The 26408-nt window shown below is 59.5% G+C and overlaps 1 protein-coding gene and 3 non-coding genes across 15 annotated transcripts in view; all 4 read left to right on the top strand.

Moving 5' to 3' along the window:
• EIF4G1 (eukaryotic translation initiation factor 4 gamma 1) overlaps positions 1 to 26408 on the top strand; it is a 43057-nt gene that overhangs the window by 10861 nt on the left and 5788 nt on the right. For 2 of the 12 annotated variants that reach the window (XM_045029626.1, XM_045029627.1), the window contains exons 4-24: positions 204 to 236; positions 2291 to 2311; positions 3518 to 3691; positions 4238 to 4337; positions 8406 to 8518; positions 11213 to 11305; positions 11655 to 11721; positions 17352 to 18203; positions 18390 to 18478; positions 18819 to 19014; positions 19931 to 20085; positions 21565 to 21684; positions 21986 to 22159; positions 22246 to 22443; positions 22812 to 22958; positions 23053 to 23289; positions 23766 to 23870; positions 24449 to 24605; positions 24990 to 25090; positions 25840 to 25942; positions 26067 to 26169. In XM_045029626.1, coding sequence (XP_044885561.1) covers positions 204 to 236; positions 2291 to 2311; positions 3518 to 3691; positions 4238 to 4337; positions 8406 to 8518; positions 11213 to 11305; positions 11655 to 11721; positions 17352 to 18203; positions 18390 to 18478; positions 18819 to 19014; positions 19931 to 20085; positions 21565 to 21684; positions 21986 to 22159; positions 22246 to 22443; positions 22812 to 22958; positions 23053 to 23289; positions 23766 to 23870; positions 24449 to 24605; positions 24990 to 25090; positions 25840 to 25942; positions 26067 to 26169 — 3338 coding nt within the window. Of the gene's footprint in view, positions 1 to 203; positions 237 to 2290; positions 2312 to 3517; positions 3692 to 4237; positions 4338 to 5368; positions 5388 to 8405; positions 8519 to 10566; positions 10785 to 11212; positions 11306 to 11654; positions 11722 to 17351; positions 18204 to 18389; positions 18479 to 18818; positions 19015 to 19930; positions 20086 to 21564; positions 21685 to 21985; positions 22160 to 22245; positions 22444 to 22811; positions 22959 to 23052; positions 23290 to 23765; positions 23871 to 24448; positions 24606 to 24989; positions 25091 to 25839; positions 25943 to 26066; positions 26170 to 26408 lie in introns of those variants that run through there. The other 10 variants (XM_045029630.1, XM_045029634.1, XM_045029631.1 and 7 more) reach the window with 10 other exon arrangements.
• LOC123378141 lies at positions 18524 to 18600 on the top strand. The gene has a single exon (XR_006582483.1). It is a non-coding gene; the product is annotated as a small nucleolar RNA SNORD66 (small nucleolar RNA).
• On the top strand, positions 19063 to 19139 carry LOC123378142. Its single transcript, XR_006582484.1, has one exon. It is a non-coding gene; the product is annotated as a small nucleolar RNA SNORD66 (small nucleolar RNA).
• Positions 21730 to 21806, top strand: LOC123378140. Its single transcript, XR_006582482.1, has one exon. It is a non-coding gene; the product is annotated as a small nucleolar RNA SNORD66 (small nucleolar RNA).

Genomic DNA, 26408 nt, shown 5'->3' with positions numbered 1-26408 from the left:
TGGGCCTGGACGAACGTGTGCTCAGGGGGGCTGTGAGGGGATGGATGGATGCCTGTCTGTCTGCCCACCCACCCCGCCTGCGTCTCCTTCTTTGGGGAGGGGCACACGGCGCAGAGCCACCCCCTCCCAGGCCTCGCCGTCTTGTCTGAACCTGAAGTGACCTTGCTTCTTCTTTCCTCCCCCCTCGCTCTTTCCTGTCTTAGTTTCCAGCAGGGCCTCGTGCTTTACACCAGCAGGTACTAACCCGCCCCCCGCATGCCGTACGGACCCCCGGGGGTGCAGCCACATGGTGTTTGTCTGGATGCTGCAAGGAAACGGCGGGGCCAGAGCAGTGGGAGGGTGTGGGCTGGGGCACCGAGCAGCGGGCAGGACTGGTTTGGGTTCATGCAAGGAGCAGGAAGGCTTGGCAAAGTCTCACGTGGTTCCTTGTGGCCCAGGACCCCTGCCACGTTCTCAGGCCAGGGGTGGTCTCACCACGGGGAGAGCGGGTGACTGGGTGCGCAAAGACAGCGGGTCCCGAGCGCTGGTTGAGTCATGCCAAACTCGGAGTGCACGTGAGCCAGGAGCCCAACGCCGGGGCCGGACAGACAGCTGGAGTGGGCGGCCGGGGGCTTGGCTGGCCCAGTGGGCTGCTGACACAAACAGCTCAGTGTGCTGGGATCCCTGCTGGTCATGTGGGTGTCCCAGGGAGAGGAGAGGTGTCCTGGGGTAGGAGGCCGTAGGAGTTTCACTGCAGCGTCTGTACCTTGACGTGAGTCCTGCATGAAGCTTGGAGCATGTGGCTGCTTCTCTGCTACCAGCCCCCCAACCCACTCTGCCCCACAAAGCTGCTTCTGCCTGTGCTCGACCTATGGGTGGTCTCGCCTTTGCTCCTCAGGTGGACTAGTCCCCTGGCAGCACCCCAAGATGGCACCATGCTGCGCTGCTGCCGTAACCTCTATGAGCAATCACCCTGTCCCTTACTAAAATGGCTCCCATCTCGTGCAGCGGCTGCAGGGTGAGGTGAGCCCCGTCCCTGCTCTGCTGCCGGTGCAGCGGGGGTGGGAGAGGGCAACAGGGATGGGCAGCTTGTTGGTAACTACGGTCCCTCCCCTGACCTTTCACCTCCCTCTGCACCCTCTGGCTGTGAAGTTGGCTCCACACCTGGTCTGACGCACTGGGGTGCACATCAGGGTTCACGGGCTGGGAAACACTCTGCAATAGGGCCGAGCGGTTCTGTGGAGGGGAGGAGTTGGGGTGGCTGGTGGGGGACATGCGTCCGATTCGCCTCTGGACGGTTGGTTGGAGTTTGCTGGAAGAGGCGCGCTGGCTCCTGAGTCTGGGCTGGGCATTGGCATTTCGTTCACACTAGCACTGTGTTGCCTGCCAGGAGGCCTATGCCCTGGAGGTGCCAGCTCTGGGCTGTCTGTACTGATCAGACGCAGGCCGGAGAGGGGATTCCAGCTCTGTACATGCTGCTTTGTCTTGGATCAGGCCGAGGCCCGTTGTTAAGACACGGCTTGGGCTCTGGCTGGCCTAGCAGGACGGAGAGGCCCATTCACCACCTGCATAGTCCTGCCTCTTGATGCGTGAGTGGAGTTTGCCCGAGGGGCACCCCACAACCTGCTGATCGTCTCTGCTTGCCCTGCCCTTTGGGGCCTCGCTGCCCTGGAGTCTGGCTGAAGGCCGGGGCGGCTCGTGGAGATGGAGAACGACATAGGGTCTGACCGGAGGAGGAGAGGGGAGTTCTAGCTCATGGGGATGGGCCCTGGTGTGGCTGCGGTCCTGAAGCTGAGGCCCACCCCAGATCGGGTGGTGTCATTGGCCCCCCCTTTGAACTCAGGATGGGGGGCCTTGGGGGAGGTACGTTCTGGGACTGAAAGGCAGAAAGTGCCCTGGCTCACGGCATCCTGGGGGAGGGCAGGGGCAGTTGAGGGGCCACTGTTGTCTTTTTGTCCAGCTCTTGAGTATGAGGAGGGGTTAGATCCCTGAGCCTCCTGCCAGCCCAGTGGGCCGTGGCCCTGAAGGTATCGCCTGGTGCCAGGGCTGCCTTCTCGAGCATTAGGGGGTGCAGCATCTGCGCATTGGGCTCCAAAGCCCACGAGACACGCTTGCTTTACGGTTCTCCTGCCTGGCCCTCCCCTCTGACCTTCCCTTACAGCCCTTTGGAGCTCCGGCTCCCCCCACAGCAGCGTTAGCCTCTGGCCCGGCGGTTCTCGCCTGTCCCTGGTGCCTGGGACCTTGTGAGGCTGTGGGGTAACTCCTGTCTCTTTTCTCTTCCTTCTCCCCTTGTGTGTGTGCTCGCTAACAGGGAGGATTCAGGTCTCTTCAGGTAACGCTTTTTCATTACCCCTGCTCAGGCGGTGCTCTCGGCTGGGGAGTGGGAGACAGGGCACGTGGTGTGTGTGTATGTGTGAACACTGTGCTAGTATCTGCCATGCTTCACCCTGTTGGGGCTGTTGGTGGACTGCTGCTCTGGGGGTCTGGATCAGGATTGGGATGCAGTAACTTCCCTCCCAAGCCCGGGGGGCTCTGATGTTACACTGGGGTCTGAAAAGGCTCAGGGCTGCTCCCACTTAAAAGGAGACCCCTGGGAGAAAGATGCAGGGCTGGACTTTCCTGGTGCACCCCAGCACTCCCCACGGCAGCTGGTTAATGAGATGGTCCCTCCTTGTGCTCCCTATGTATGCAGAGCGATTCCGCCCAGCTCCAGCTGGTTGCTTGGCTCCATCTGTAGGGCAGCCTGTGGAGACTACATGTCCCAGAATTCAGTGCTCTATTGCAGTCCCAGCTGCCTGGCTCGGGCCAGTAGTCTCCGCAGGCCACAGCATCTGTATTGAGGGTGCTGCCAGTGGCTGTGATCAGCTCTGTTAGGCTTGAGGCCTCTGGCTGGGTGGAGCTTGAGCATTGTGCTTAAGGTAAATAGGGGGAGATAGATTGTCCCACTTCCTTTGGTTCCCTACAGGTGCCTTCTGGGAGTTGTAGTTTTCCAGGGCTATTGAGAAATTATGGGAATTTTTGCTAGGGGAAGGGAGCAGGGCCCAGCCCATCACCACCGGTGTCAATGGAGCTACGCCAGCCTGGGGGACTGCACACCTTGAGACACCCACAGCCCCAGGGGCGGGAGGAGCCAGCTGGGGATTGCAGCCATCTTGTGATGGGCACATAGGACAGCTACGAAACTGTCCTGCCACCCCATGGCAGCTGGTCGTGTGTGCTGCCAGGTGACCACCTCTTAGCGCCTGGGCACCATGTCAGAAGGGTCCCAGAGGCACACCACAAGCTGTGTGGGGATGCCATACCTCTGCTGTTGGTTCCTCGCGCCTCCTGCCCTAGACTGCTTTTCCCATCCCAGTTGGGGGGCGGAACGTTAGCTATCCACTTGTGGTCCCAGCTCTGGGGGTAGTGGTAGCTGCTGTCCAGCCCTCTGGATGGGGGATGCAGAGACGGGAAGCAGCTGCCTCTGTGGGGCGTGTAGCTGGGTGGTCCTGGCACCCTGCTGGGACTAACTGAGTGCCACCGTCCTTCTCTCCCAAAGCATTTCTACCAGAGCAGGGCCCAGCCTCCGACAAGTGCTTCCCGGGTGCAGAGTAACACGTCGGCCCGGCCTGGCCCGCCTGCTCATGTCTATCCAGCTGCTTCCCAGGTGATGATGATCCCCTCCCAGATTTCCTACCCTGCTTCGCAAGGAGCCTATTACATCCCAGGACAGGTGAGGGCTGCACCCGGACACCGGGTTCCTTGGGCTTCTGCTCCCTGCTGCATGGGGCTCAAACTGGCTTTGAAATGGGGGTATCAGGACAGAATCGACCACCAGATCATCTTCTTATGAGTGGGAGGGAAGGCTCTGGGGCTCCCCCCATGTGAAGTCAAATGGACCCTGCTCCATGCAGGGGGCCCAGCCCCATGGCCTCTGGAAGCCCGTCGTGCTGCTGTTGGGGTGGAAAAGCTGGTGCTGAGTGACACCATGTGTCACCTCTGCCCCAGGAAGCCTCGAGGGGCAGGTGGGGTTGCACGCCCTGCTCCCTGCTGGACTGGCAGGGACTGACCGCCTGCTCTGCTGAGCCAGGTCCTGTGGGGTCGGCAGCGTGATGCCAAGGCCCTCCTGCTCTGCAGCGTGTGTGCTGCCCTGCTCGCCGGCCTCGCCCACGCTCTGGGTCCTGCCCTCCGTGCCTGTTGCTGGGAGAGTCCCCTCAGATCTCTGTGTACTCCAGGGCCTGGCGGGCAGTAACCGGCATGTCCTTCTCTGCCCACCCAGGGTCGCTCCACGTATGTTGTTCCAACTCAGCAGTACCCAGTCCAGCCGGGCGCCCCCAGCTTTTACCCTGGAGCCAACCCCCCGGAATTCGGCACCTACGGTAAGGGCCCCCGGAGACGCCGTTCCTCTGCCATTCGGTCCGGGGCGGGAGCTTGGGGCACCTGAAACCATGGGGCTGACGTCACTGGTGAGAACCAGACACTGCGTGCGATTACTCCCGTCCAGGCTCCGCTGCGCCCTGTGCGGCTCTGCTGCTGCTCCTCAACCCTGACCTGCAGCCCCCTTGCTACTCCAGCCCTGGTCCCCACTGCGCCCCATGCAGCTCTGCCGATGCCCCCAGCATGCAGCCCCTCTGTTATTCCAGCCCTGGGCTTCCCACCCTCTCAGCTCTCCTTCTGCCCCTGACCCCCGCTGCCCCAGCTCGGCCGGGTTAGTTTTGTGCCAGGGATGTGTCCCCAGTCGGAAGGGGGCGTGAACTGAGTTTAGAATTTCACACCTCCCTTGGCACCCCGGAGTTGGGGGATGAGAGAGAGGTTTCCTCCTTCCCGAGCTGGTCCCTACCAAAGGAGAGGGGTGGGGGTAGGGGGGCACTGCCAGAGGGTGGGAGAGATGTGAGCGTGGGGCTGAAGTGAGGGGGCGGAACGTTGAGGCTGGCCCACCCCATTAGGGCCCCCCGCCCGCCCCCAGCAAGGGCAGCTTAATGTTTAACTGTCCTGGCAGAGAGGCCGGGCAGACTTTAGCCCCAGCCTGCCCTTTGGTCGCTGTGCAAGGCAACAGGCGGCAGCAGCAGCCCCAGAGTCAGCTGGTCCCTAAATAAACACAGGCCCCTGTCCCCGGAGCGTGGCCAGGCCGAGGGCTCCAGGGGGAGTATGGAAGGGGGCTCCCATGTGCCCCCCTCCTTGCCTTGGCTCCTCAGTCCCCCTTCCTTGGAGTGGAGCGGTGGGTTTGTGCAGCCAGCCGCCCCTCCCCTCCCCCGCACTGCGCTCACATGGCCAGCAGGGCTGTGACTATATTTAGTCTGGATCCATCCTGGGCGGGCGGCTCTGCAGACACAGCAATGTGAGCCGCTGGGGCCTGCGTCCCGTCCCATCCCTTGCCCGGCAGCGGCCGCCTCTGGACACGGCACCGAAATGGGCTCCCCCTGAGACAGGTAGGTGCAGCCCCTGCTCCCCACCTGGGATTCAGCGTCTCGGAGAGAGCCAGACACTGAGGCTTGCTGGGCTGGGCTCCGCTAACCTCCAGGCTAGGCCTGTCTGTGTCTCATCCCCAGCTTGGGGGTGGGGTAGCCAATAGGCCTCAGCATCTCTTGACCACATGCTCTTGTGTAACAGCAGCTCGTCAGCAGTGAGTCATGGCAGGCCAGCAGGGCTGCTGCGGCCACTGGCCGAGTGTGAGGAGCCCCTTGATGGAGATACAGGGCAGGTGACTCATCAGTGCCTCATCTCCCTAAAGCAGCAGGCCGGTGGGAGTGGCAGCTTCGGCCCAGGACTGACATGCAAAAGGGACCTGTGGGTCAGGGTTGAGAGGCATGAGCAGGGCTGTGGAGGGAGGGAAGGGGGTCTGGGCTGTAGGTATTGGCAGACTTGTGTAGTAGGAGCTGCATCGCTGTGCTCCGTGGCTGCTTCTCACCAGTACACAAGGCCTCCAAAGTCACTAGTAAATGTCCATCCTGGGAGGCTGCTGGCTGCATGTGCCAGAGGAGGGACCTGGCACGCCTGCTTCCCAGCCCCTTGCTGCTTCCAGCTTCCTGTCAAAGCATCATCATTCGGCGCCCTCGGCAAGGATCCCTCTTGGTGGTCACCAGCCATCGGAAAGGTTTTCTAAGGACCTGGCTTCTAGGAGCTCATCTGGCCACAAATGCTGTGGTGGGGGAGAGGGAGGGTGGCTGGCTAAACTCTGTGTGGAAACTACACTTCCCAGCAGCCTCTCTGGCTGGCAATTGTATCTCTCCCTCCATCTTGTTCTGAGCCTCCTGGTGTTGCATACCAGGGCTCCTGGTCTCCACCGGCTGCCAGCCCTGGCAAAGATGAGGGCAGTGAGGTGTGGTTCCTGGGCAGTCTGGCTCCCAGAAAGCGAGGCTGGGGAAAAGCTCCAAGGGGCCTGTAAGAAACAGGGCTGGCTAGAACCTGCAGCTTTGAGCTGGTGTCGGGAGCTTCGGATGGGAGGGGCTCTTGTTCCCTTGCTGAGCCCCTGCAGGCACTTGCTGGGGGCTCTGTCTGTACCTGGAGAAGGGCAGCCTGGTGGTTCATCACAGGACCAGGAGTCAGGAGATCTGGGCTCTGTTTCCAGCACTGCCACTGACTCACCGGGTGACCGTGGGCAAGTCACTTCCCCTCCTTTGTCAGTTTCCCCCTGTGTACACAGGCCCTCGAGCCCTAGGAAGGACCACATGTTCCTACGGATGGAGGAACTTTGGGTTATTCCCCTCCCCACCCTGGCCAGCTAGCAGGACAGTTCCTGGCTAGCCAGCCTGAACTCCCCCACGCTTGGTCTGCCCCGTGGCTGCTTCCTAGCCTGAGCAGCGAGTGCCCCGCTGGGGGGTGTGGGTGGCCAGTGGGGTGGGACAGGCCCAAGCCCTTGGTGTGGAGATCTGGAGCCCCCAGTGCTCCTTGCCAGTGCTGCTGCTGATGTGTTAAGGGTGTTAGGGGCCCAGGAAAGTGCTGGATTTGGGAGGAGGCCAGGCTCCCACCTGTTACTGTCTCTCCCTCCCCATGCTGGCATCCATCTCATGGTCGCCTGCCCCGCTGGGGGAGTGTGGGGGGCATCTGTCTGGCCCGTCGTTCAGGGAAGGCTGGCTGCTGTCAGAGCTCAGGCCAGAGGCTGGCACTCTTCTTCCTTGGGCACCCGCCTGTGCTCGGGTCATGCTCTTGTGTGCCACGGGGACCTTATCCATGGGCCTGGCCCCCCGTTGGTGATCTGGGCAGAGACAGGGTCTCTGCAGAGAGCTGATTCCCAGTCCTGGTTCTGAGACAGACCAGTTGTGACCTGCGCTGCCTGACTTCTTGTGTCTATCTGTCACCCTGGCTCTGAGCCGCCGGCCCGGGCTGCTGGCTCCTTGCCCCGCATCACTGTTCCTGGGGCCCCTGTTCTCTCCTGGTTTGGCTGAGTCTGCTCAGCAGCTGTAGCTGGGGTTCATGGGATTGGGGGACCCCAGGCATGTTGCCCTTGTTGTGACCCTGGCTCGTCCCAAGGGGGTCAGGCTACCACCTGAGGCTGTAGTCCTGCTGTGTGGGGCCGGGATGCTGGCCAGCCTGACAGCCATGGGGCTGGTGAGGGGCCTGAGCCCCAGCTCTCCAGCCGTCGGGGATTGTGGGTGTGAGCAGAGTGGGATCTAGTGAGCTGGCAGCTCTGGTTCTTACTCACTTCTCCGCGGCGCTGGGGCGGGTACAGTCTGGTGCGACGGAGATAAGGCTGGGGAGCTGCTGCCGCACAGCTGGGGCACAAGGAAAGCAGCTGCGGGAGGAGACACCTGAACCCCAGTGCTTGCTTGGGGCGTGGCTTCCTCCTCTGCCCACCTGATAGGTTTGGAAGGGGGCTGGGTGCGAGTTTGAGCTGTCCTGTAGCATTCTGGGAAGTGTAGCTGGGCCTGGAGTAGGGATTTCTCTCCAGCCTTCTTCTGCCAGCTCCGGCAACCTAGGTGGCAAGTTTAACTCCTGCCTGCCAGTGGGATGGCTTCCCTTGCCTTGCCACTGGGTAATGGTGGGTGTGGGGCTGGCTAGCCCTCCACTGCAGGAGGCTGGACGCTCTGCATCACGGGGAAGCAATTCTGGGAAGGGCTGGTTGGTCCTGTTGTTCAGGTTTGGGACATTCCTGGCCAGGGCTGGAGACTGCTGGGAGAGGATCCCGCCCCACTGAGCAGCCCATGGGCCTCCTGTGTTGATGGGCGCAGCAGCTCGTTGGGTAGTGCTCTGACCCCCAGCAACCCTGAGTGGCACCGGGCAGGGAAGGCCAAGCAAGAGCTGCCTGGGGGGTGTCCAGGGGGTGTCTCGGCGAGGGAGGGGCTGCTGTGCTGGGCCTGCCTGGCAAAACTCTTGGCCCACGAACTGGGGGTTCCTTGGGGGGAACTGCACTTGGTGTCTGGCGGCTCCAGGCTGTTAGTGCTGGCTGCTGCCTGGTGCAGTGGGGATTGGACCACCCAGTTCCTCTGACTGACTCTCTCCTTTCCCAGCTGGTGCCTATTACCCTGCTCAGGGGGTGCAGCAGTTCCCAGCCGGGGTCCCCGCTGCCCAGGTCATGATGAACCAGCAGCCGCCCATCCCGACAAAGCGAGAACGCAAGACGGTAAGGAGGGTGGGGGGAGGGGGGCCGGGTTCCTGCGCTGCCTCCCCTGGGAGACCTGTGCTGGCGATTCCCGGCCGCCAGCTGCGAGGGATGGAGCCTGTTGTGGGGTGCCTGAGAGTGGCTCAAGGCTGGTTTCCCCCCACCCCAGCTGAAAGTGCTGCCTCTGCGGGGAGTGAGGGGCCTGAACCCAGTTCCGTGGGAGGCTGCTTGGCCAGGCCTTGCACACCCCACTGAGCAGGGAGCGGGCGGGACTGCCTGGTCCCCGCTGTGGGTGGGGGTGAGGCGGGCCGTGGGTGTGGCTGTGTACAAGGGACGGGGGCGGCGGTGGTGAGGAGAGGGAGCGCGTGGCTGCTCCCGGTTGTGTCTGCAGAGTCAGGCCCGACCTTCCCTGTCCTCCCTGGTGGGGAGAACATGCTGTGTCACGGCTGCTGCGGGTGGGGGTTGGTGCTGCAGTTGCCAGCCGGTGCCTGCCTGCCTGCCGGAGCTGCAGTAATGCTGTTGCTCAGAGGCTTGGCACAGGATCTATTTATAGCATTAAGCCGCCCTCTGCGAGCGCTGCAGCTTGGGTCTGCCAGGACCCCTTCCCTGGGTGGGGGGGCAGCAGATCCCCCCCCCGGGCTCCACCCTGGATCATGTGGTGACATGTTCCTGAATGTTTTGTAATTCAAACCCTCTGCCACCTTGTTTCCCCTGGCCCTGGCTGCCTGGGCAGCTGGGCACCTGCGCTGCTGTTGAGTGGGACGTATGAGGGGATCCTGCTTTGCCGGGAGCCCCATCCGTCCGGGCTGTGCACTGTGATGCTGTGGCAGCAGCAGGCCACCTCGGCAACCTGGCAGGGAAGAGGGACCTGTGCCTCTTGGAGCTGTCTCTGCGTCCGCCCACGTTGGATGGGGGGAAGGAGCTGTCTGTGCCAGGGGCGGCCCGTTGCCTCCTTCATGCCAAGCTGGGCAGCAGGAAGCTTGGGCCCCTCTGGCTGCTCTGCCTGTTACGGGAGGCAGAATTCCCACTGCAGTGCTGGGGTGCAGGTCAGGGGCTCTGTGGTGTGCGGGTGTCAGATCTGTTGTGGGGACTGGGCCATTCGCAGTGACGATGGTACAGCTTTGGGGTCTCCATGCAGCTGGGCAGAGGTGACCCACATTCTGCCCTGCCCCGAGGGGCATCGCAGAGACAATGGACCCCAACCTACATTCTCCACGCAGGCACCCCTGTGCAGTGAGGCTGAGGCGGGTAGGCAGGGGCGACTTAGTGTGGTGCACGCCGCACCGGGTGGAGGCGGGAGTGTGGTGGTGGGGCTATTGCAGGACCAGGAGGAGAAGAATAGCAGTGCTCCTCAGGGAGGGTCGGGGTGCCCTGCTGGGCCCTTGGGGTAGGTAGCTGCCACGTGGCTTGGAGTGTGACTGCCCTGGCAGCAGTGGGGATGTCTGCCGGGCTGGGGTTGGGGTGTTCTCAGGGGGTCGCTGCACCACTTGCAGGCAGGGTGGAGACTCATAGAACCCGGCTTGTCTGGCCCGGCCCCCTGCCAGGTTCCAGGTTGGGGCTCTGGGGTCCCACCGCTGCCCAAAGGGGTCTCACCCTGGGTTACAGGCAGGGCAGGGGCAGTGGAGTGTTCAGCCAATGGGGGTGCTCAGTTCCCTGAGCCTTGTGACACCCCCTTGTCTCATGCAGTCAGAAGGACAGGACTGTCCCACAGCCCAGCTTGGGGAGGGGAATATGGGACTGTCCCAGTGCCCTGCTGGGGTAGGGTGTGGAGGAGGGGGATGCTTGGACTGTCCCACTGCCCAAGTGGAGGGTGTGCGCGCAGGGGGGAGTAGAGATGCCTGGACTGTCCCACTGCCCAGGTGGGGGGAGATGCCAGGCTGTATTGGGTGGGGATTTGCTGCCTTGGCTGGGGCCACTGGTCTCTCCTTCCCCGGGGATGTGGGGTGGCTTCTGCCGGGCCCAGCTGGTGCTGAGCTGATGTACCCAGCACACCAGGAGGGCTGCTCTGCCATTGGCTGCCAGGCAGAGCCTCTGTGACCTCACAGGCTGCTGCTAAGTGCCTTCCTTCCCCTGCCCTTGGCCTGGCTACTCCCCCTCCAGCGGCCGACGTCCCATCCTGGCTGCTCTGGGGCAGGAGGAGCCGTTTCCTCCTGGCCTGGCCTCTGTGGGAGGGGGGGAGCTGGGGAATGTGCCGAGCAAGCGGGAGTGAAATGGCAGCTGGCTGCGGCGCCGCTGGCCCCCTGCCATGGGCTGTGTGAGGTCCCAGCCGAGCGCGTGTTGGAGCGGGGTGAGTGCAGCGCTCCACGTGGCTACAGCAGCCCACCGGAAGCTAAACAAACTTCCCCTTCCTGCCTGGCCTGACCTGCTCCCCACCCAGCTGCTTGGGAATCAGGTCCGGGCTGTCCCGGCCCTGGGGTGTGCAGGGGGCTCGCTGCCTGGCAGGCGGCTCTGTCCTGGAGCAGATCCCCGAGAGGCCTCCGCCTGGCTGCACTGTACATGCAGGGGGTGTCAGGGCTGGGTTGAACCCAGCCTCTGGAGTGGGGTGCAGGGCAGCCTGGAGTGGCATGAGCTGGTTAGCTGTGCCCTGCTCCCAGCATGTCCCTTGCTTTGGGAAGTGTGCGCCCCTCCCTTCACCCTGCCAACGGGGTGGGGGGGGAGAAGAGGGAGTGTGGGCCCCCTCTGCTAACTGCTGCTCTCCCTCTCTTATATGGGCAGATCCGGATACGAGATCCGAACCAGGGCGGCAAAGACATCACCGAAGAAATCATGTCTGGAGCAAGGACCTCCTCCACCCCCACCCCTCCTCAGGTAAGGGGCCTTCCCTAGCTCCCCCACATCCCCCACCACAAGTGATGGGCCCTGCATGTTCCTTCTCTAGGGTGGAGTGAGTTTAAGGGCTTGTGTACACTTACGACATTGCACAGGTGTAGCTGCAGTGCTGTAGCGCTTAATGAAGACGCTACCTACGCTGGCAGGAGAACGTCTCCCTTCGGCGTGGGCGCGCCCACCTCCCTGATAGGTGGTAGTTGTCCCACTCAGGGGCGTGGAAAATCCACACCAGTGAGCGACGTAGTTAGACCGACTTACGTTAGTAGTGTAGGGGGCTTGGGCGGGGGGAAGGGCACTCATTAACCCTTCACGTGCTTCTGTTCCACAGGCTGGAAGCGGTTTGGAGCCACAGGCCAATGGAGAGACGCCCCACGTAGCCGTTATTGTCCGACCAGGTGGGTGTCTGGGGTAGGGGTGCCGGATGGGGGCATCCCCGCGGACTGGTGTGTGATCTGGGGTAGGAGCAGCAGAGCAGCCAGGCGGCTGAAGGGCTGGGGTGACTGTGCCCCACTTGCAACCTGTTGGGGTGAGGGTGGGAGAAGCTCCTTAACTCCTTGGAGGCCGGTGTGGGGGTTTCGCTTGTGGAATCTGGGGGCCCTGCCCTGAGCTCGTGGCAGGATTGGTCCCTGCAGCATTGCACTCAGGCTAGTTCAGTGTCCCAAGCGAAGTGGCTCCTGCCCCTTCTCTGGGCAGTTGATGCTCCAGCCCCACGTGCCTTATCTGGGAGGCCGTTCTCCCTAAGACTGAGCCTAGAATCCCCCCTTTCTTAGTGTCACTCCATTTGCCCGGAGCCTCCCTCCTTGGGGTTTCTGCCTGTTGGGTGGTTAGACTCATGCAAGCTCAGCACACCCAGCGCTCTCCAGCTCTGTGAACTCCTTCCCCTAGGGCAGGGTATCCCTAGAGTGGTGTGGAGAGGGACCAGGCCCTCCCAGCTCCAGCACAGGGGTGCTCCGTGTATGCAGCTCAAACCTCTCTTCGTTGTGCCCATATCCCATGGCAAACTGGTATGGTTGGAAGCCAGATCTCTCAGCTTCTCCTTCGCCCTGGCCGCAGGTCTGGATTTCAGCTTATTCCCCCTCAGAGATCAGCTGAGTCTTTCTGTGCCTTTCTGCCTGTTTCTGATCACTTTGGACCCTTTGTGATCTCGGCTGGGCCTCCTCGCTCAGGGTCACCGAGACTCTGTGCCCCGGGGCGGTCCCATCCCCAAGGCAGCGTGCAAGCAAAGGGTCTCTAATTCTGCAGGTCGTACTGGCTGAGATGGTGCTGAATGCTTCCCTAAAGCCCAGGTATTCCTCTGCTTAGTTCCCAGCTCGTGGGCTGCTTGGTCCATCCAAAGTCAGCACTTGTCTGGCTGGGCCTGCCTGGATCTATACGGATCCTGTGGCTGCTTGGAGCTCCTGCTGCCGTTGGTCTGACATTCATGCCTAGATGCTAGAACTCAGGGTGCCTCTTCCAGTGCTGAGAAGCCAATAAGTCTTGATTTCACTGAGTGATCCAAACCCACCCCAGACAATTTTCCCTCGTTTCCACTCCCCCATCCTGCCCCACCTCCGGGAATACTTAGTGATGGGTCTGTGCCAGCGGTTCTCAACCAGAATGTTTCAAAGGGTTGCGTGGCAGCTCCTGGGGTCCCTCTCTCCCAGGGCTGACTGGGTTCGCCTCTCTGCTCCAGGCACTGCAACCTCTCCTGTTCCAGTGACACGCAGGGTTAGCCCAGCCGTCATGACGGCGGGAGCCTGGTTAGGCCAGATTTGAGTGAGTAGCACTGCAATGCAGTGAGCTGGGTCAGAACTCCACTCTCAAACATTTGGTCCAGTCGGGGCACGGGGCCAAGCCTGAGTGTTGCTGCAACCCCGCAGGTTGCAACGCCCGGAGCGGAGAGCCAAGCCCAGGCAGCCCCACAGCACAGGAGCTGCAGGAGCCACCACTGTGGTGTGAGTGCCGGGCAGGACCCAACCCCACCAGGGTGCAGGATCTGACCAAAACCACCCCAGGGCTGGGCTGTAACCAGGATGGAGCAAGCAGGTCAGCTGCCCAAGGCGCAAAGCCATGGGGGTGGCTCAGGCTGGCGATGCCAGGTGGCTTGGGCCAGCCCTGCACGGCGTGGCTCAGGGAGGGACCAGCACCTCCGCCCCCGACTCATCTCAGCGGGCCACCCAGTCTGTCTCAGTTGGTGGGGGGTGCAACCAAAAACTGGGGCAGTCTGTGCACCATGCCCCCCCTCTTTCTCCCGCATGCATGTTTGCTGGCCCTGGGTGCTAAACTGCCTAGTTACGTCTCTGCCCCAGGGCCTCCACCCCCAGACTATTTACTGGGTTGTGACAAGGCATAGGTATTTACAAGTGGGTCCTGAGCCCAGAAGGGTTGAGAACCACTGGTCTAAGTGACTGTTGTGGGGTTTCACTAGAGGTCAGACTTGTGGGGTGTCATTGCCGATGTGCTCAAAGAAATCTAATAGATTAGCAAGGCACGGCTTTTCCCTGCAGAGTCTTTTCCCTGCAGAGTCCTCTACCAATTTGTCCAGGGCTGAAGTTTGGCTCACCGGCCTGTAATGGTCGGGGTCTCCTCTGGAGCCCGGTTTAAAAATCAGCACTATCTTAGCTACCTTCATCATCTGGTACAGAGGCTGATTTCAGTGATAGGTTACGTTTACAAGCAGTAGTTCTGCAATTTCATCTCTGAGTTCCTTCAGATCTCTTGGATGAATCCAGTCTGGTCCTGGTGACTCATTGATAAACTAAACAGTAATCTGTTCTTAAACCTCTCCTACTGGCACATCAATTTGGGACGGTGCTTTAGATTTAGATGTCTTGCATCCGAAGAAGTGGGTATTCACCCTTGAAAGCTCATGCTGCAAAACGTCGGTTAGTCTATAAGGTGCCACAGGATTCTTTGCTGCTTTAGATTTGTTACCCACATCAGAGCTAGCCTTTTGGGGCATCTTCCACCAAATCCTCTGTGGTGAAGACCGATGCAAAGAATTCAGTTAGCCTCTCTGCACTGACCTTGTCTTCCTTGAGTGCTGCTTTAACACATCTGGTGTCTGACTGTTTGGCAGGCTTCCTGCTTCTCACACACTTGTTTTTTGCATCTTTAGCAAGTTGTTTCTCAAATTCTTTCCTGGCCAGACTTCTTATACTTTTTACATTTTACTTGCCAGAGTTTGTGGTGCTTCCTGTTTTTCTCACTGGGATTTGATGATAATTATATATATATATATATAATTTAATTTGCGATATACATTTAGTCTGAACCTCTATTAAGGTGTTTTGAAAGTTGTCTCTATGCTGCTTGCAGGCATTTTACCTTTGTTCTCTTTTTAGTTTCCCTCTAACTACCATTCTCATTCCTGTGTAGTTCCCTTTTTTAAAGTTAAATGTTACTATGGTGGATACAGTAGTGGGGTGAAAAGATAAGATGGCTATGACACTTACAAGATCCTGCGGCGATTTGGACGATGAGTCCAAGTCTGCAGGGAAAAGTTGTGCCTTGCTAATCTGTTAGAATTCTTTGAGCATGTCAGCAAGAGTGGATCCCGGGAATGACACCCCGCAAGTCTGATCTCCAGTGAAACAACGCAGCAGTCACTTGTCAATGTTTATGGCTTATCACAACCCAGTACATAGTCTGGGGGTGGAGGCCCTGGGCCAGAGTCCTAACTAGGCATTTTAGTGCCCAGGGCGCGCAAGCATATTTGCTCCCTCTACCCAGAGGCAATTGGCCAAGTAGCTGGGAATGATCAGACACCTAGATGAACATTGCATCCCTCTGGGAACTATCGGATGCATAGATGAACATGATGTGTTGGGGGAGAGTCAACACGGCTTTTATAAAGGGAAGTCTTGCCTCACCAATCTATCAGAATTCTTTGAGGGAGTCACCAAACGTGTGGATCAGGGGGATCCAATTGACAGTGTGTGTGGATTTTCAGAAACCCTTTAACAAGGTCACACACCAAGGCTCTTAAGGAAACTAAGGGTACGTCTTCACTACCCGCCGTATTGGCGGGTAGCAATCGATTTCTCGGGGATCGATATATCGCGTCTCATCTAGACGCGATATATCGATCCCCGAACGCGCTCATGTCGACTCCGTAACTCCACCAACGCGAACGGTGGTAGCGGAGTCGACATGGGGAGCCGCGGATGTCGATCCCGCGCCGTGAGGACGGTAAGTAATTCGATATCAGATACTTAGACTTCAGCTACGTTATTCACGTAGCTGAAGTTGCGTATCTTAGATCGATTTTCCCCCATAGTGTAGACCTGCCCTAAGTAGCTATGGGATAAGGAGGATGGTCCTCTCATGGGTCAGTAACTGGTTGAAAGATAGGAGACAAAGGGTAGAAATAAATGGTCAATTTCACAGAGGTGAACAGCAGGGTCCCCCAAGGATCTGCACTGGGACCAGTGCTGTTCAACATTTTCATTAACAATCTGGAAGAAGGAGCAGACGGTGAAGTGGCAAAGTTTGCAGATGATACCAAATCATTTGTGTCCAAAGCTGCCTGCAGGGAGTTAGAGGCTCTCACAAAACTGGGTGATGGGGCAACAAAATGGCCGATGAAATTCAATGTTGATAAGTGCAAAGTAATGCACATTGAAAAAAATAATCCCAGCTATACGTATATCCACCGTAGTAACGTTTAACTTTAAAAAGGGGAGCTACACTGTTCTTCTCTTGTTACCACTCAGAGATCTTGGAGTCACTGTAGATAGTTCTTTGAAAACAACTGCACAACACACAGCAGTGGTCAAAAAGGTGAAGTTAGGACAGGGGTTCTCAAACTGGGGGTCGGGAGGTTATTATATGGGGGGGGTCACAAGCTGTCAGCCTCCACCCCAAGCCCTGCTTTGCCTCCAGCATTCATAATGGTGTTAAATGTATTAAAAAGTGTTTTTAATTTATAAAGGGGGTCGCTCTCCGAGGCTTGCTGTGTGAAAGGGGTCACCAGTAAGAACAAGTTTGAGTCACTGAGTTAGGAACTATTAGAAAAGGGATAGAAAATAAGACAAAAATATAATGCCTCTATATAAATCCATGGTGCGTTCACACCTTGAATACTGTGTCCAGAGGATATAGCGGAGGGGAAACAAACAATGATTAGAGATATGGACCAGCTTCCATATGAGGAGAGACTAAAAGGATTAGGCAGCATAGAAAAAAAGATGACCAAGGGGGGATGAGAGAGGTCTCTAAAATCATGAATGGGTGGGAGAAAGTGAATGGGGAAGGGTTATTTACCATTTCACACCCTACAAAAACGAGGGGTCACCCGATGCAATTGATAGGCAGGCAGTTTATACAAACAAGAGGAAGTACTCCTTCACACGATGCGCAATTAACCTGTGGAACTCATTGCCACTGGATGTTATGGCCAAAAGTATAACGGGGTTCAAAAAAAAAAGAACTGGAGGACAGGTTTATCAATGGCTATTAGCCAAGATGGTCAGAGATGCAGCTCCATGCTCTGGGTGACCCTAATCCTCTGATTATCAGAAGCAGGAGAGGAAGATGAGTGGGTCACTTTATAACTGCTCTGTTCTGTACACTCCCCCTGAAGCTGTGGTGCGGGCGCTGTCGGAGACAGGGCATAGTGGCCTGTGATCTGACCCAGCGTGGCAGCTCTTGTGCTCTGACGTGGCACTGAAGCCTTGTATGTGATTCCCGGCTTCACTCCGGTGCCGCTTAGAGCCCAGTCTCCCGCGTGCCGTGCTCCAGCACGGTCACCGACTGCGGGGGTGGGGTGTGTGTGTGTGTGTGTGTGTTAGCAGCTTAGCCCCTTGATGCCTGATCTCCCGTCTGCTGCAACCTCCTTGCTCCTGTGGGGCAGGACCCTCCTTCGTCTCCATAGCCCTAACCCTAACCTGCTTCCTTGGCTCTCCCCCGTGACCCTGAGCCCCTCCCTCGTCTGTGGCAGCCAGCTGGCCCCCAATAGCCCACCTGTGCCCCCAGCTCGACGGATTGGCCCGGGGAGGCGGGCTTGCCCTGGGCACCGCTAACGTCCTGTCTCCCTTCTTTGCAGATGACCGCCCAAAGCCTGTCCCGGTTGTAAGTAAACCTGTCTGCCTAGAGCCAAGTAAATCAGCGTCCCCGTCTCCCCCGCCTCCCCTGATCGCCGAGGTAGAGCCTGTGCTGCTGGCCCCGGTGCCGCTGGTGCCGCTGGAGGGCCCGGTGGACATGGACACTAAAGCGGAGCTGGCTGAGGCTCCTGCAGACACACATGAACCTCTTAAAGCCACCACTACAGTGCCAGGGGGCATGGAGCAGCCTGAGGAAGCCCCTACCTTGGACATAGAGCCCCAGGAGGAGGCAGCTGCCACCCCTGTCCTGGAACCCCCTGCCCAACCGGTGCTGGTAGAAACACAAGAGGAGGTGGCACCAATGGAGGAGGTGGCACCAGTGGAGGTGACCCTGGAGGAGGAGCCCCTGGAGGAGGAGCTGCCAGCTAAGCCTGCTGCTTCCCCCAGCCCCCCGCCCCCCCAGGAAGAGGCCTCCAGCGAGGCTGTTGTCGAATCCAATGGAGTCTTGGAGGAAACGCCAGAGCCAGTGGCCGAGCCACCTGTGTGCCAGCCAGAGCCAGTCGTGGAGGCTCCTGTTGCCCAGCCAGAGGAGCTGGAGCTGCCCAACGGGCTGGAGGTACTTGGCAAGCAGGAGGCCGACGAGCCAGAGGAGCAGCCGGAGTCGGATGTCAGCCCCATCTCGGAACCCGAGGAGGTTAAGGCAGAGGAGCCGGCCATCCCAGCCTCCCCCCCTGCAGAGGAGGAGGAGGAGGAACAGGAGGAAGAGGAGGAGTGCGAGGAGCCCCTGGAAGCACCAGAGCAGAATTCCCCGTTGGAAGCGCCTCTTTCCCAGAGCTCTGAGGAGATCACGCAAGGTGTGGGGGCTGGGGGGGCACCCCTGGGCTAAGGATGGGGGCTCCTGGAGCAGGGGAATCTCTCCCTGTACTGCAGGGGGAGGGGCTCAAAATGTGGGGCTTGTTTTCATTGGAGGGGTGGCCGGGGCACATGTCTCTCTCCCCCTTGCGGGGCCAGGGCCTCACTTTCCCACCTCTCCCCTCCAGTCGCTGTGTCGGTGCCAAAGAAGAAGCGGAAAATGAAAGAGCTCAACAAGAAGGAAGCCGTGGGCGACCTGCTGGATGCCTTTAAAGAGGTGGGTGTGTGGTCTTCCCACCCCTGCACCGCCCAGAGCTGCTGCCTCTTGTGATGAGCTCCTGTTAGTGCCATCGTGTCTGGGCCACTGATGCACCGTGATGGAACTGAGGATCTGAGTTGCAGCAGGGAGTCTGGGTTCCGGGGCTCCCCCCAGCAGGGCCAGGGCTTGAGGGCATGGGGTAGTCGTGTGCCTAGTTCTCCGACTAGGGAGCTTTCTGCACTGGGGGCTGCTATGGGACGGGGTATCCTGGGGGCCCTGAGTACGTTTCCAGGGTCTTGGGAGGAGCTGGCTGGGTTCCTCGCTCACTTCTTGTCTCGCTGTCTCCTTTCATTGGAAGTCTCAGATCAGCGATGGTGCCTCTGAGGTGGAGAACAAGCCCCCAGTCCCTGAGCCCAAGGAGGCCGCCCCAGCCTGCCCCCAGGAGGAGACGGAGGAGACCTGGGAAGAGAAGGAGGACAAGCTGGATCCAGAGAAGGTCAAGGCCGCAGATCAGAAGTACCAGTACAAGGAAGGTGAGCCTTCCTTCAGCCAAAGTAGGTGTCCTGCTCGTTGCTTCCTTCTTGCGCTCGGACTGGCCCGGCCTCCTGTGATGACATCCACTATGAGCCATCGTGTCTGGGCCTCTGACGCTCTGTGATGGAACTGAGGATCTGAGCAGGCGGGGGCTGCACTGGTGGGGTGCCGGGAGCGCGCGCCGGTCGTCCCGCTGACTTTCACCGCTCTTGGCTTCACTTCCCCTTGGTCACTGTCCTGGCTCGCCAGCTTCTGCAGAGACTCAACCTCAGCAGGGCCCACTAGCATCTAGTGCAGACTGGGACTGGGGGCGGGGACCGGGGGGCAGATCCATTCACAACCTGCTAGTCCAGTGGGCACTGGAGGACAGTGGGTCTTCGGGCAGGGCAGGAGCGTCGGGCTTAGGCTGCAGGTTGGGTCCTGCAGACGCCGGCCCCCGCGGGGTGACGCCAGCCCTGCACGTCGGGGAGCTGTGTGAGCAGCTTGCCAGGAGCTGGAAGAGCTGCAGGTCGCAGCGTGTCCTGTGGCCTGCAGGCTTTGCCCACTGGCTGCCCCTCTGCGGTATGTGAGGCTGCCTTGTTGTGGAGCCTCCTGATAGGCCTTCACGGCACAAGGGTCTGCATCTGCCATGTTGGGTTGAGGTGGGCTTGACTTCCCACATCCCCTTACATCAGGGGGGTGGACAGAGACTGGCAGTGCCACCACTGAGCCAGGCGTGACCTTCCTCCCACTGCAGGGAGCCCCTGGGGCTGGGCTGGGGCCAGTCCCGCTCAGTGCCTGCCGTGTGGGGCTGCTGCTCTCTCCCTACCCGCTGTGCCACTTGGCCCTGCCTGCTGCTTCTCTGCCCCTTCTTCCCGCCTTGCGACGTCCCCCGGGTGTGGGCTGCGGCTGGGTGGGATGTGGTTTTTCAGGGTGGTCTCCTTTCCCCTGCCACAGAACAATGGAAGCCCCTGAACCCAGAGGAGAAGAAGCAATACGACCGTGAATTCCTGCTGGGCTTCCAGTTCATCTTCGCCAGCATGCAGAAACCCGAGGGGCTGCCCCAGATCAGCGATGTGGTGCTGGACAAGGTCAGTACCACCACCAGACTGGTGAGGACCCTGGATCTACCGGCGCGAGCTTGTTACCGCATGGGGGAAATGCCACTAACCGCGCTTCGTTTCATGCTTGGTCTCTCTGTGCACTCCGCTCTGGCCAGAACATGGGACCCAAGTATCTCGGGGCGGGGGATGAGCTCTGGGAATGGGCATTGCCATGGCCCGGATCAGATCAGCCAGTAGCTGTTCTGAAGCCATCCGGTGCACTCGGGCACGTGGTGCTGGGAAGCTGAGAAAAGTGCCCAGTCTGGAATGAGCAGAGCCTCCTTTGCTGCTTCTGACCCTACCGCAGCTCCTTGGCTGTGACATGCCAGAGGTGCCTTCCCTTGGAGTTGTCCCATCCGTGTCATCTCCCCTTGCTGTGGGAGAAGATAATGTTGGTAAATGCAAAGTAATGCACATTGGAAAACAACCCCAACTGTACGTACAAAACGTTGGGGTTTAAATTAGCTGTTCCCACTCAAGAGGGGGCTCTTGGAGTCATTGTGGATAGTTCTCTGAAAACATCCACTCAGTGTGCAGTGGCAGGCAGAACAGCGAACAGAGTGTTGGGAATCATCAAGGAACGGATAGCTAATAAGACAGAAAATATCATCTTGCCTCTATCTAAATCCATGGTACACCCACACCTTGAATACTGCGTGCAGATGTGGTCACCCCATCCCTAAAAAGTTACATTGGAATTGGAAAAGGTACAGAGAAGGACAACAAAAATGATTAGGGGTCTGGAACAGCTTCCATGTGAGGAGAGATTAACAAGTCTGGGACTTTTCGGCTGGGGAAAGAAATGACTAAGGGGGGATATGATAGAGGTCTATAAAATCATGACTGGTGTGGAGGAAGTGTTCGTTACTCCTCATAACACAAGAACGAGGGGTCACCAAGTGAAGTAAATAGGCAGCAGGTTTAAAACAAAGCTAAGGAAGTATTTCTTCCCACAACACACAGGCAACCTGTGGAACTCTTTGCCAGGGGATGTTGTGAAGGCCAAGACACCAACAGGGTTCAAAAAGAGCTAGATAGATTCATGGAGGATGGGTCCATCAAAGCCTGTTAGCCAAGATGGGCAGGGATGGTGTCCCTAGCCTCTGCCTGCCAGAAGCTGGGAATGGGCGACGGGATGGATCACTTGATTCCCTGTTCTGTTCATTCCCTCTGGGGCACCTGGCATTGGCCACTGTCGGAAGACAGGACACTGGGCTAGATGGACCTTTGGTCTGACCCAGCCTGGCCGTTCTTATGAGAGTGTGATCCAGCCATTTTCCTTGCTGCGCTCCCACTGGGCCCTGGTAGAGCTGTATGGCCTGAGCCCTCTGGGTGCCCTGCTCCCTTCCTGGCATTGTCTCCTCTGCTGCAGTGACGCTTCTCCACTGGGCATCCTGAGGATGTAGTTTGCCAATGGGGCCTGGCTCTGCCTTCAGCCCAGCAGGTGGGGAATCCTCAGTGGGTTTGTCCCCCTCTTCTGACTTGCAGGTGAATAAAACGCCTATGCGACCGCTGGACCCCATCCGCCTGAGTGGGATGAACTGCGGCCCTGACTTCACCCCTTCCTTTGCCAACCTGGGCCGTCCGTCCATGGGCAACCGGGGACCGGTAAGTGCGTCAAAGAGTCACCAGCCTCAGCCTTCTTCCTGCTTGCCTGCATGATGATCTCCTGTTTGTGCCATCGTGTCTGGGCCACTGATGCTCTGTGATGGAACTGAGGATCTGAAGGGGCCCAGGAGCCTGTGCTGGTGCCATCGGCCCATCTGGCTTGTTCTTACAGTGGGGGCTCCCCAGCTGGGGAGCTGGATACAGACCCATTGCATGGGGTGCAAGGCCCCGGTTCTGCCTGACAGTGGCATGCGGGGAGATGAGAAGGGAAGTGCTGATGTCTCCTCTTCCTCCTCCTCAGCCCGCAGGGTTGGGCCCGCGCCGCTCACAGCAGAGCCAGAGGAAAGAGCCCCGGAAAATCATCGCCACCGTCTCCCTGAACGAGGACATCAAGCTCAACAAGGCTGAGAAGGCCTGGAAGCCCAGCAGCAAGCGGGCTGCCGAGGAGGAGGATCCTGACAACATCAAGACGCAGGTAGGTATGGAGGAGCTGCGGGAAGCGAGGGGGCTTGGGGCGGATGGGGCCGGCTCTCACTCACCGTGTCTGGGGCGTCCCTGCAGGACCTGTTCCGGCGTGTGCGCAGCATCCTGAACAAGCTGACGCCGCAGATGTTCCAGCAGCTGATGAAGCAGGTCACGGAGCTGTCCATTGACACCGAGGAGCGGCTCAAGGGTGTCATTGATCTCATCTTCGAGAAGGCCATCTCCGAGCCAAACTTCTCCGTTGCCTATGCCAACATGTGCCGTTGCCTTATGGGGGTGAGTGCCCTGGGGGCTTAGCTCCTCCGAGCTCTGTTTGCCCTGGCACCTTCCCGCCACAGAAATCATAGCCTCTTAGAGCCTTTGTGGAGCCGGGACCCCCCGGCTTACAGGTGGGGAAACTGAGGCACCGTGGGGGTCAACGGAGGGATTTATATGAGGTGGCAGAGCTGGGGATGAATGGAAGCGATGAGTCCTGGCTCCCAGCTCTAATGGCTCAGACATCTCACCTTGCGTGGGGTGGAGCTGGCAGCTGTCCCCGTGTTGGGCTGGAGCAGGACTGGCTGCGAGGGGTGAGGGTACAGGGCTGGTTGGCCAGCCTGGTGGGTATTACCCCCCCGTCATCTCTGGTCCCATCCCCCCTGCAGCTGAAAGTCCCCACAACTGACAAGCCGGCGGTGACCGTGAACTTCCGCAAGCTGCTGCTGAACCGCTGCCAGAAGGAGTTTGAGAAGGACAAGGACGACGACGAGATCTTTGAGAAGAAGCAGAAGGAGATGGACGACGCTGCTGCTGTGAGTGGGGCTGTTCTCAGGGGGGCGAGGTGTGATCAGGAGCAGCGGGATGCGGCTCTCCTGGCTAAACCCCGCTCTCCTCCCCTCCCCGCAGCCGGAGGAGAAGGCTCGCCTGAAGGAGGAGCTGGACGATGCGCGGGACAAGGCAAGGAGGCGCTCGCTGGGGAACATCAAGTTCATCGGGGAGCTCTTCAAGCTGAAGATGCTGACGGAGGCCATCATGCACGACTGCGTGGTGAAGCTGCTCAAGAACCACGACGAGGAGTCGCTCGAGTGCCTGTGCCGCCTGCTCACCACCATTGGCAAGGACCTGGACTTCGAGAAAGCCAAGGTAACCTGCCGCCCTCTTCCCCCAGCTTCCCTGCCCCAGGCCTGTCGGGTCAGGGTGCCCAGGAGAGCCAGGGAGCGCCGGAAAGCAGGGCAGCAGCCGTCCCTACAGGCTGCTCCACCTTGCTCAGTGGCCTCGGACTGTAGGCCCTTCAGACACCCCATTGCAGAGAGGGGTGTTGATGCTGCCTGTGGGGGGCTCTGGAGAGGGGCAGGGAGCGTGTGTGGGGCTGAGCTGTTGTGGGGAGGGGAGGCAGTGGGGCCTGCCCAGCCAGAGTGGCTCCCTACTTCCCATCCGCTTTTCACTCCCTCCATTTCTGCTCCCTGGGAGGGGGGTCGGTGACTCCCGCAGGCGACCGGTGCCCCAGGTGCTGCGCTCGCAGCCCTAGCGCAGGGAGCCGTGGGGCCCTGGCGCGCTGCAGTGCCAGGCGTGGGGAGGGCATGGTGGCGACTGGGGTAACGCTGTCTCCCCTCGTGCAGCCCAGAATGGATCAGTATTTCAACCAGATGGACAAGATCATTAAGGAGAAGAAAACGTCGTCTCGAATTCGCTTCATGCTGCAGGATGTGATTGACCTCAGGCGGGTAAGGTGCCAGTCTTGCCTCTGGATAGGCGGGCATGACCCTCCCGGGTAAGGGACGTGTACATACAGGTAGATGGGTGCCAGCCCCACCCCCATATCCTCAGGATAGGCGGGGGCATGGTGGAATCTGGCATAGAGCAACGCTGTGGCCATCAAACCCACAGATCTTCTCTCCCCTCCCCCCCACCTCCTCCTGGGTTGGTTGGCATTGTGTAGCCCCCACCCCTCCGGAGTGGCATGCCACCTGGTACAGGCCTGGGAAAACAGCAGGAGGCTGTCTGGGCTGGAGAGAATCCATGAAGGCTGCCCCACTGCCGGAGGGGGGGGGCCAGGAAATCTGTGCCTGGCTGTGATGGCAGCAGGCTCTGGATTCGAAGGCAGGTAGCGTGTGGGTGGAACCGTGTCTGCGCGGCGTGAGCCCCTGGCGGGGTGCCGGATGCTGGCGAATCCTGTGCCAACATGCCTCATCGGGCCATTCCAGTCCTGCACAGATGGGTAAGGCAGTGCGTAGACAGCCCAATGGATCCTTTCCCCCTCCTGCAGCTGCTGTAACTCCCCTCCCCCCCATGCCCTTTGCAGAATAGCTGGGTGCCACGGCGAGGGGACCAGGGCCCTAAAACCATTGACCAGATCCACAAGGAGGCGGAGATGGAGGAGCATCGGGAACACATCAAAGTGCAGCAGCTCATGTCAAAGCAGGACAAGAGGAGAGGGCCTCCTGGTTCCTCATCTGGAGGTGAGAGGCCTGTGAGCTTCTTGGAGCACCTTGCTGAGTCCCCACGGCCCTGGCAAACCACATCAAGCGCTGGGGTTGGGGGGCTCTTGACCCTGCTGCTCCCAGGATCTCAGGCCTGTGACATTTACAGACCAGTTTGAATGATTCCCCCTTTCCACACGCTCACCTGGGGCTCTTGGGGGTGGCTGATGGCCCTCGCCCCAGCAGACCCAGAGTGCCCGCCAGGGCAGGGTCCCATGTTCCTGTGGGCAGGAGAACTGGACCTGGAGCTGCCTGCTCCTCAGGCCCTGGCTCTGCCCTGTGAGTGTGATGTGGGGGGTCTGTATCTCTGTGGTGCTGGGGGTGGCTGGTGACCTCGGCCTGGTCTGTCCCTGTGCCGTACAGGTGGGCGAGGGAGCCAGGTTGCAGATGATGGCTGGAACACCGTCCCCATCAGCAAGGGCAACAGGCCTATTGACACCAGCCGGATAACCAAGATCACAAAGGTGAGTGGGGGTTGGGATGGGGGCGGGCGTTGGTGGTGTCTCGGGGGAGGGAGCTCTCAGCAGCCACAGAACTGGCCTCCGGTCTCAATTTTCCTTTACATGGTCCTAGTCCTTATGGTTATGAAACTTTGAAAACATGCTGGCATGTAACCAATGCAGATGTCTGCAGACAGCCTGAATCGATAGCTGAGAGACGGATGACTGTCCCTATTCAGCCCAATAGGGTGTTAACTCTGAAACCCAAAGATGGCACACTGAATGCCAATGTTACCTGTTTTGCTAGGGATCATCTCAACAGAAAAGTCCAGCTCCTACCTATCCTTTAGTCCAGACTGTTTCCCCAGGAGTGCTGAGCACATAGTGCCAGTGATAACGAATACTGAGCAGCTGCTGCATTGGCTGGGCTGTTCCACCTCCTAGCAACCTCACTAAGCGAAGCTGCTGCGGAATGACTAGAGCAGTGCCAGATCCAGAGGCTTTGCTGCAGGATCTAGGGCCAGCTTGATTCGGGGAGCATGGACGCCTGCCCATAGGCAGCGTGGGCTCTTGGGCAAGCAGCTTGCTGGGAGCCCGGCTCTGGGTGGATGCTGCGTGTCTGGCAAGACCTTTCCCTGCTGGGCTCTGAGCCCTGTGTGCTGGCATGTGCCCTCCCCACCGTCTGCCAGCTCCTTTCGGCGAGGGGAAGGCGGGGCATTGTGCTAGACAAGAAACAACTCGAGCCAACTCCGTGTCGGTTTCTCTCTGTGCAGCCTGGATCGATCGACTCCAATAATCAGCTGTTTGCACCTGGTGGGCGTCTGAGCTGGGGGAAGGGCAGCAGCGGGGGATCTGGTGCCAAGCCTGCTGACTCAGGTACATGAGCAGTGCTCGCTGGCTCTGTGGCGGGAGGAGCCTGGTGCCTGGGTGGTCTGTCTCGGATTGGGGAGGGGAGGGTGCTGTGCCCACACCCGGTTTGACTCATCTGTTCTGTTTCCAGCTTCTGATGCCACCCGGCCAGCTACTAGCACCTTGAATCGCTTCTCAGCCCTGCAGCAGTCGACCCCCGCGGAGAGCCTGGATTCCCGGCGCGTGGTACAGAGGTGAGTCCCGTGAGCCCGTTTGGCTGTTGGCCGTGGGCCGCCAGAGCCTGGTGAATGTGTTTTGGGTGATCTCCTCCTGCTATTCCCAGGCACGGGGCTGCGCACGGACCGGGGGCAGAGCCTCTAACACACAGCGAGGGGAAGGAGCTTGCCTGAGTGCCTGGCAGTCCCAGGCGTGTGGGGAGATGCTGCTGGAGCAGAGCTTTGGAGAGGCCAAGAGCCAGTGGGGTGCAGCTCCT

Source organism: Mauremys mutica, chromosome 9, assembly GCF_020497125.1.
Source record: "Mauremys mutica isolate MM-2020 ecotype Southern chromosome 9, ASM2049712v1, whole genome shotgun sequence".
NCBI classification, from domain to species: domain Eukaryota; kingdom Metazoa; phylum Chordata; order Testudines; family Geoemydidae; genus Mauremys; species Mauremys mutica.
Note: the sequence above shows the minus strand (reverse complement) of the source record. Positions and strands in the feature narration are given on the sequence as shown.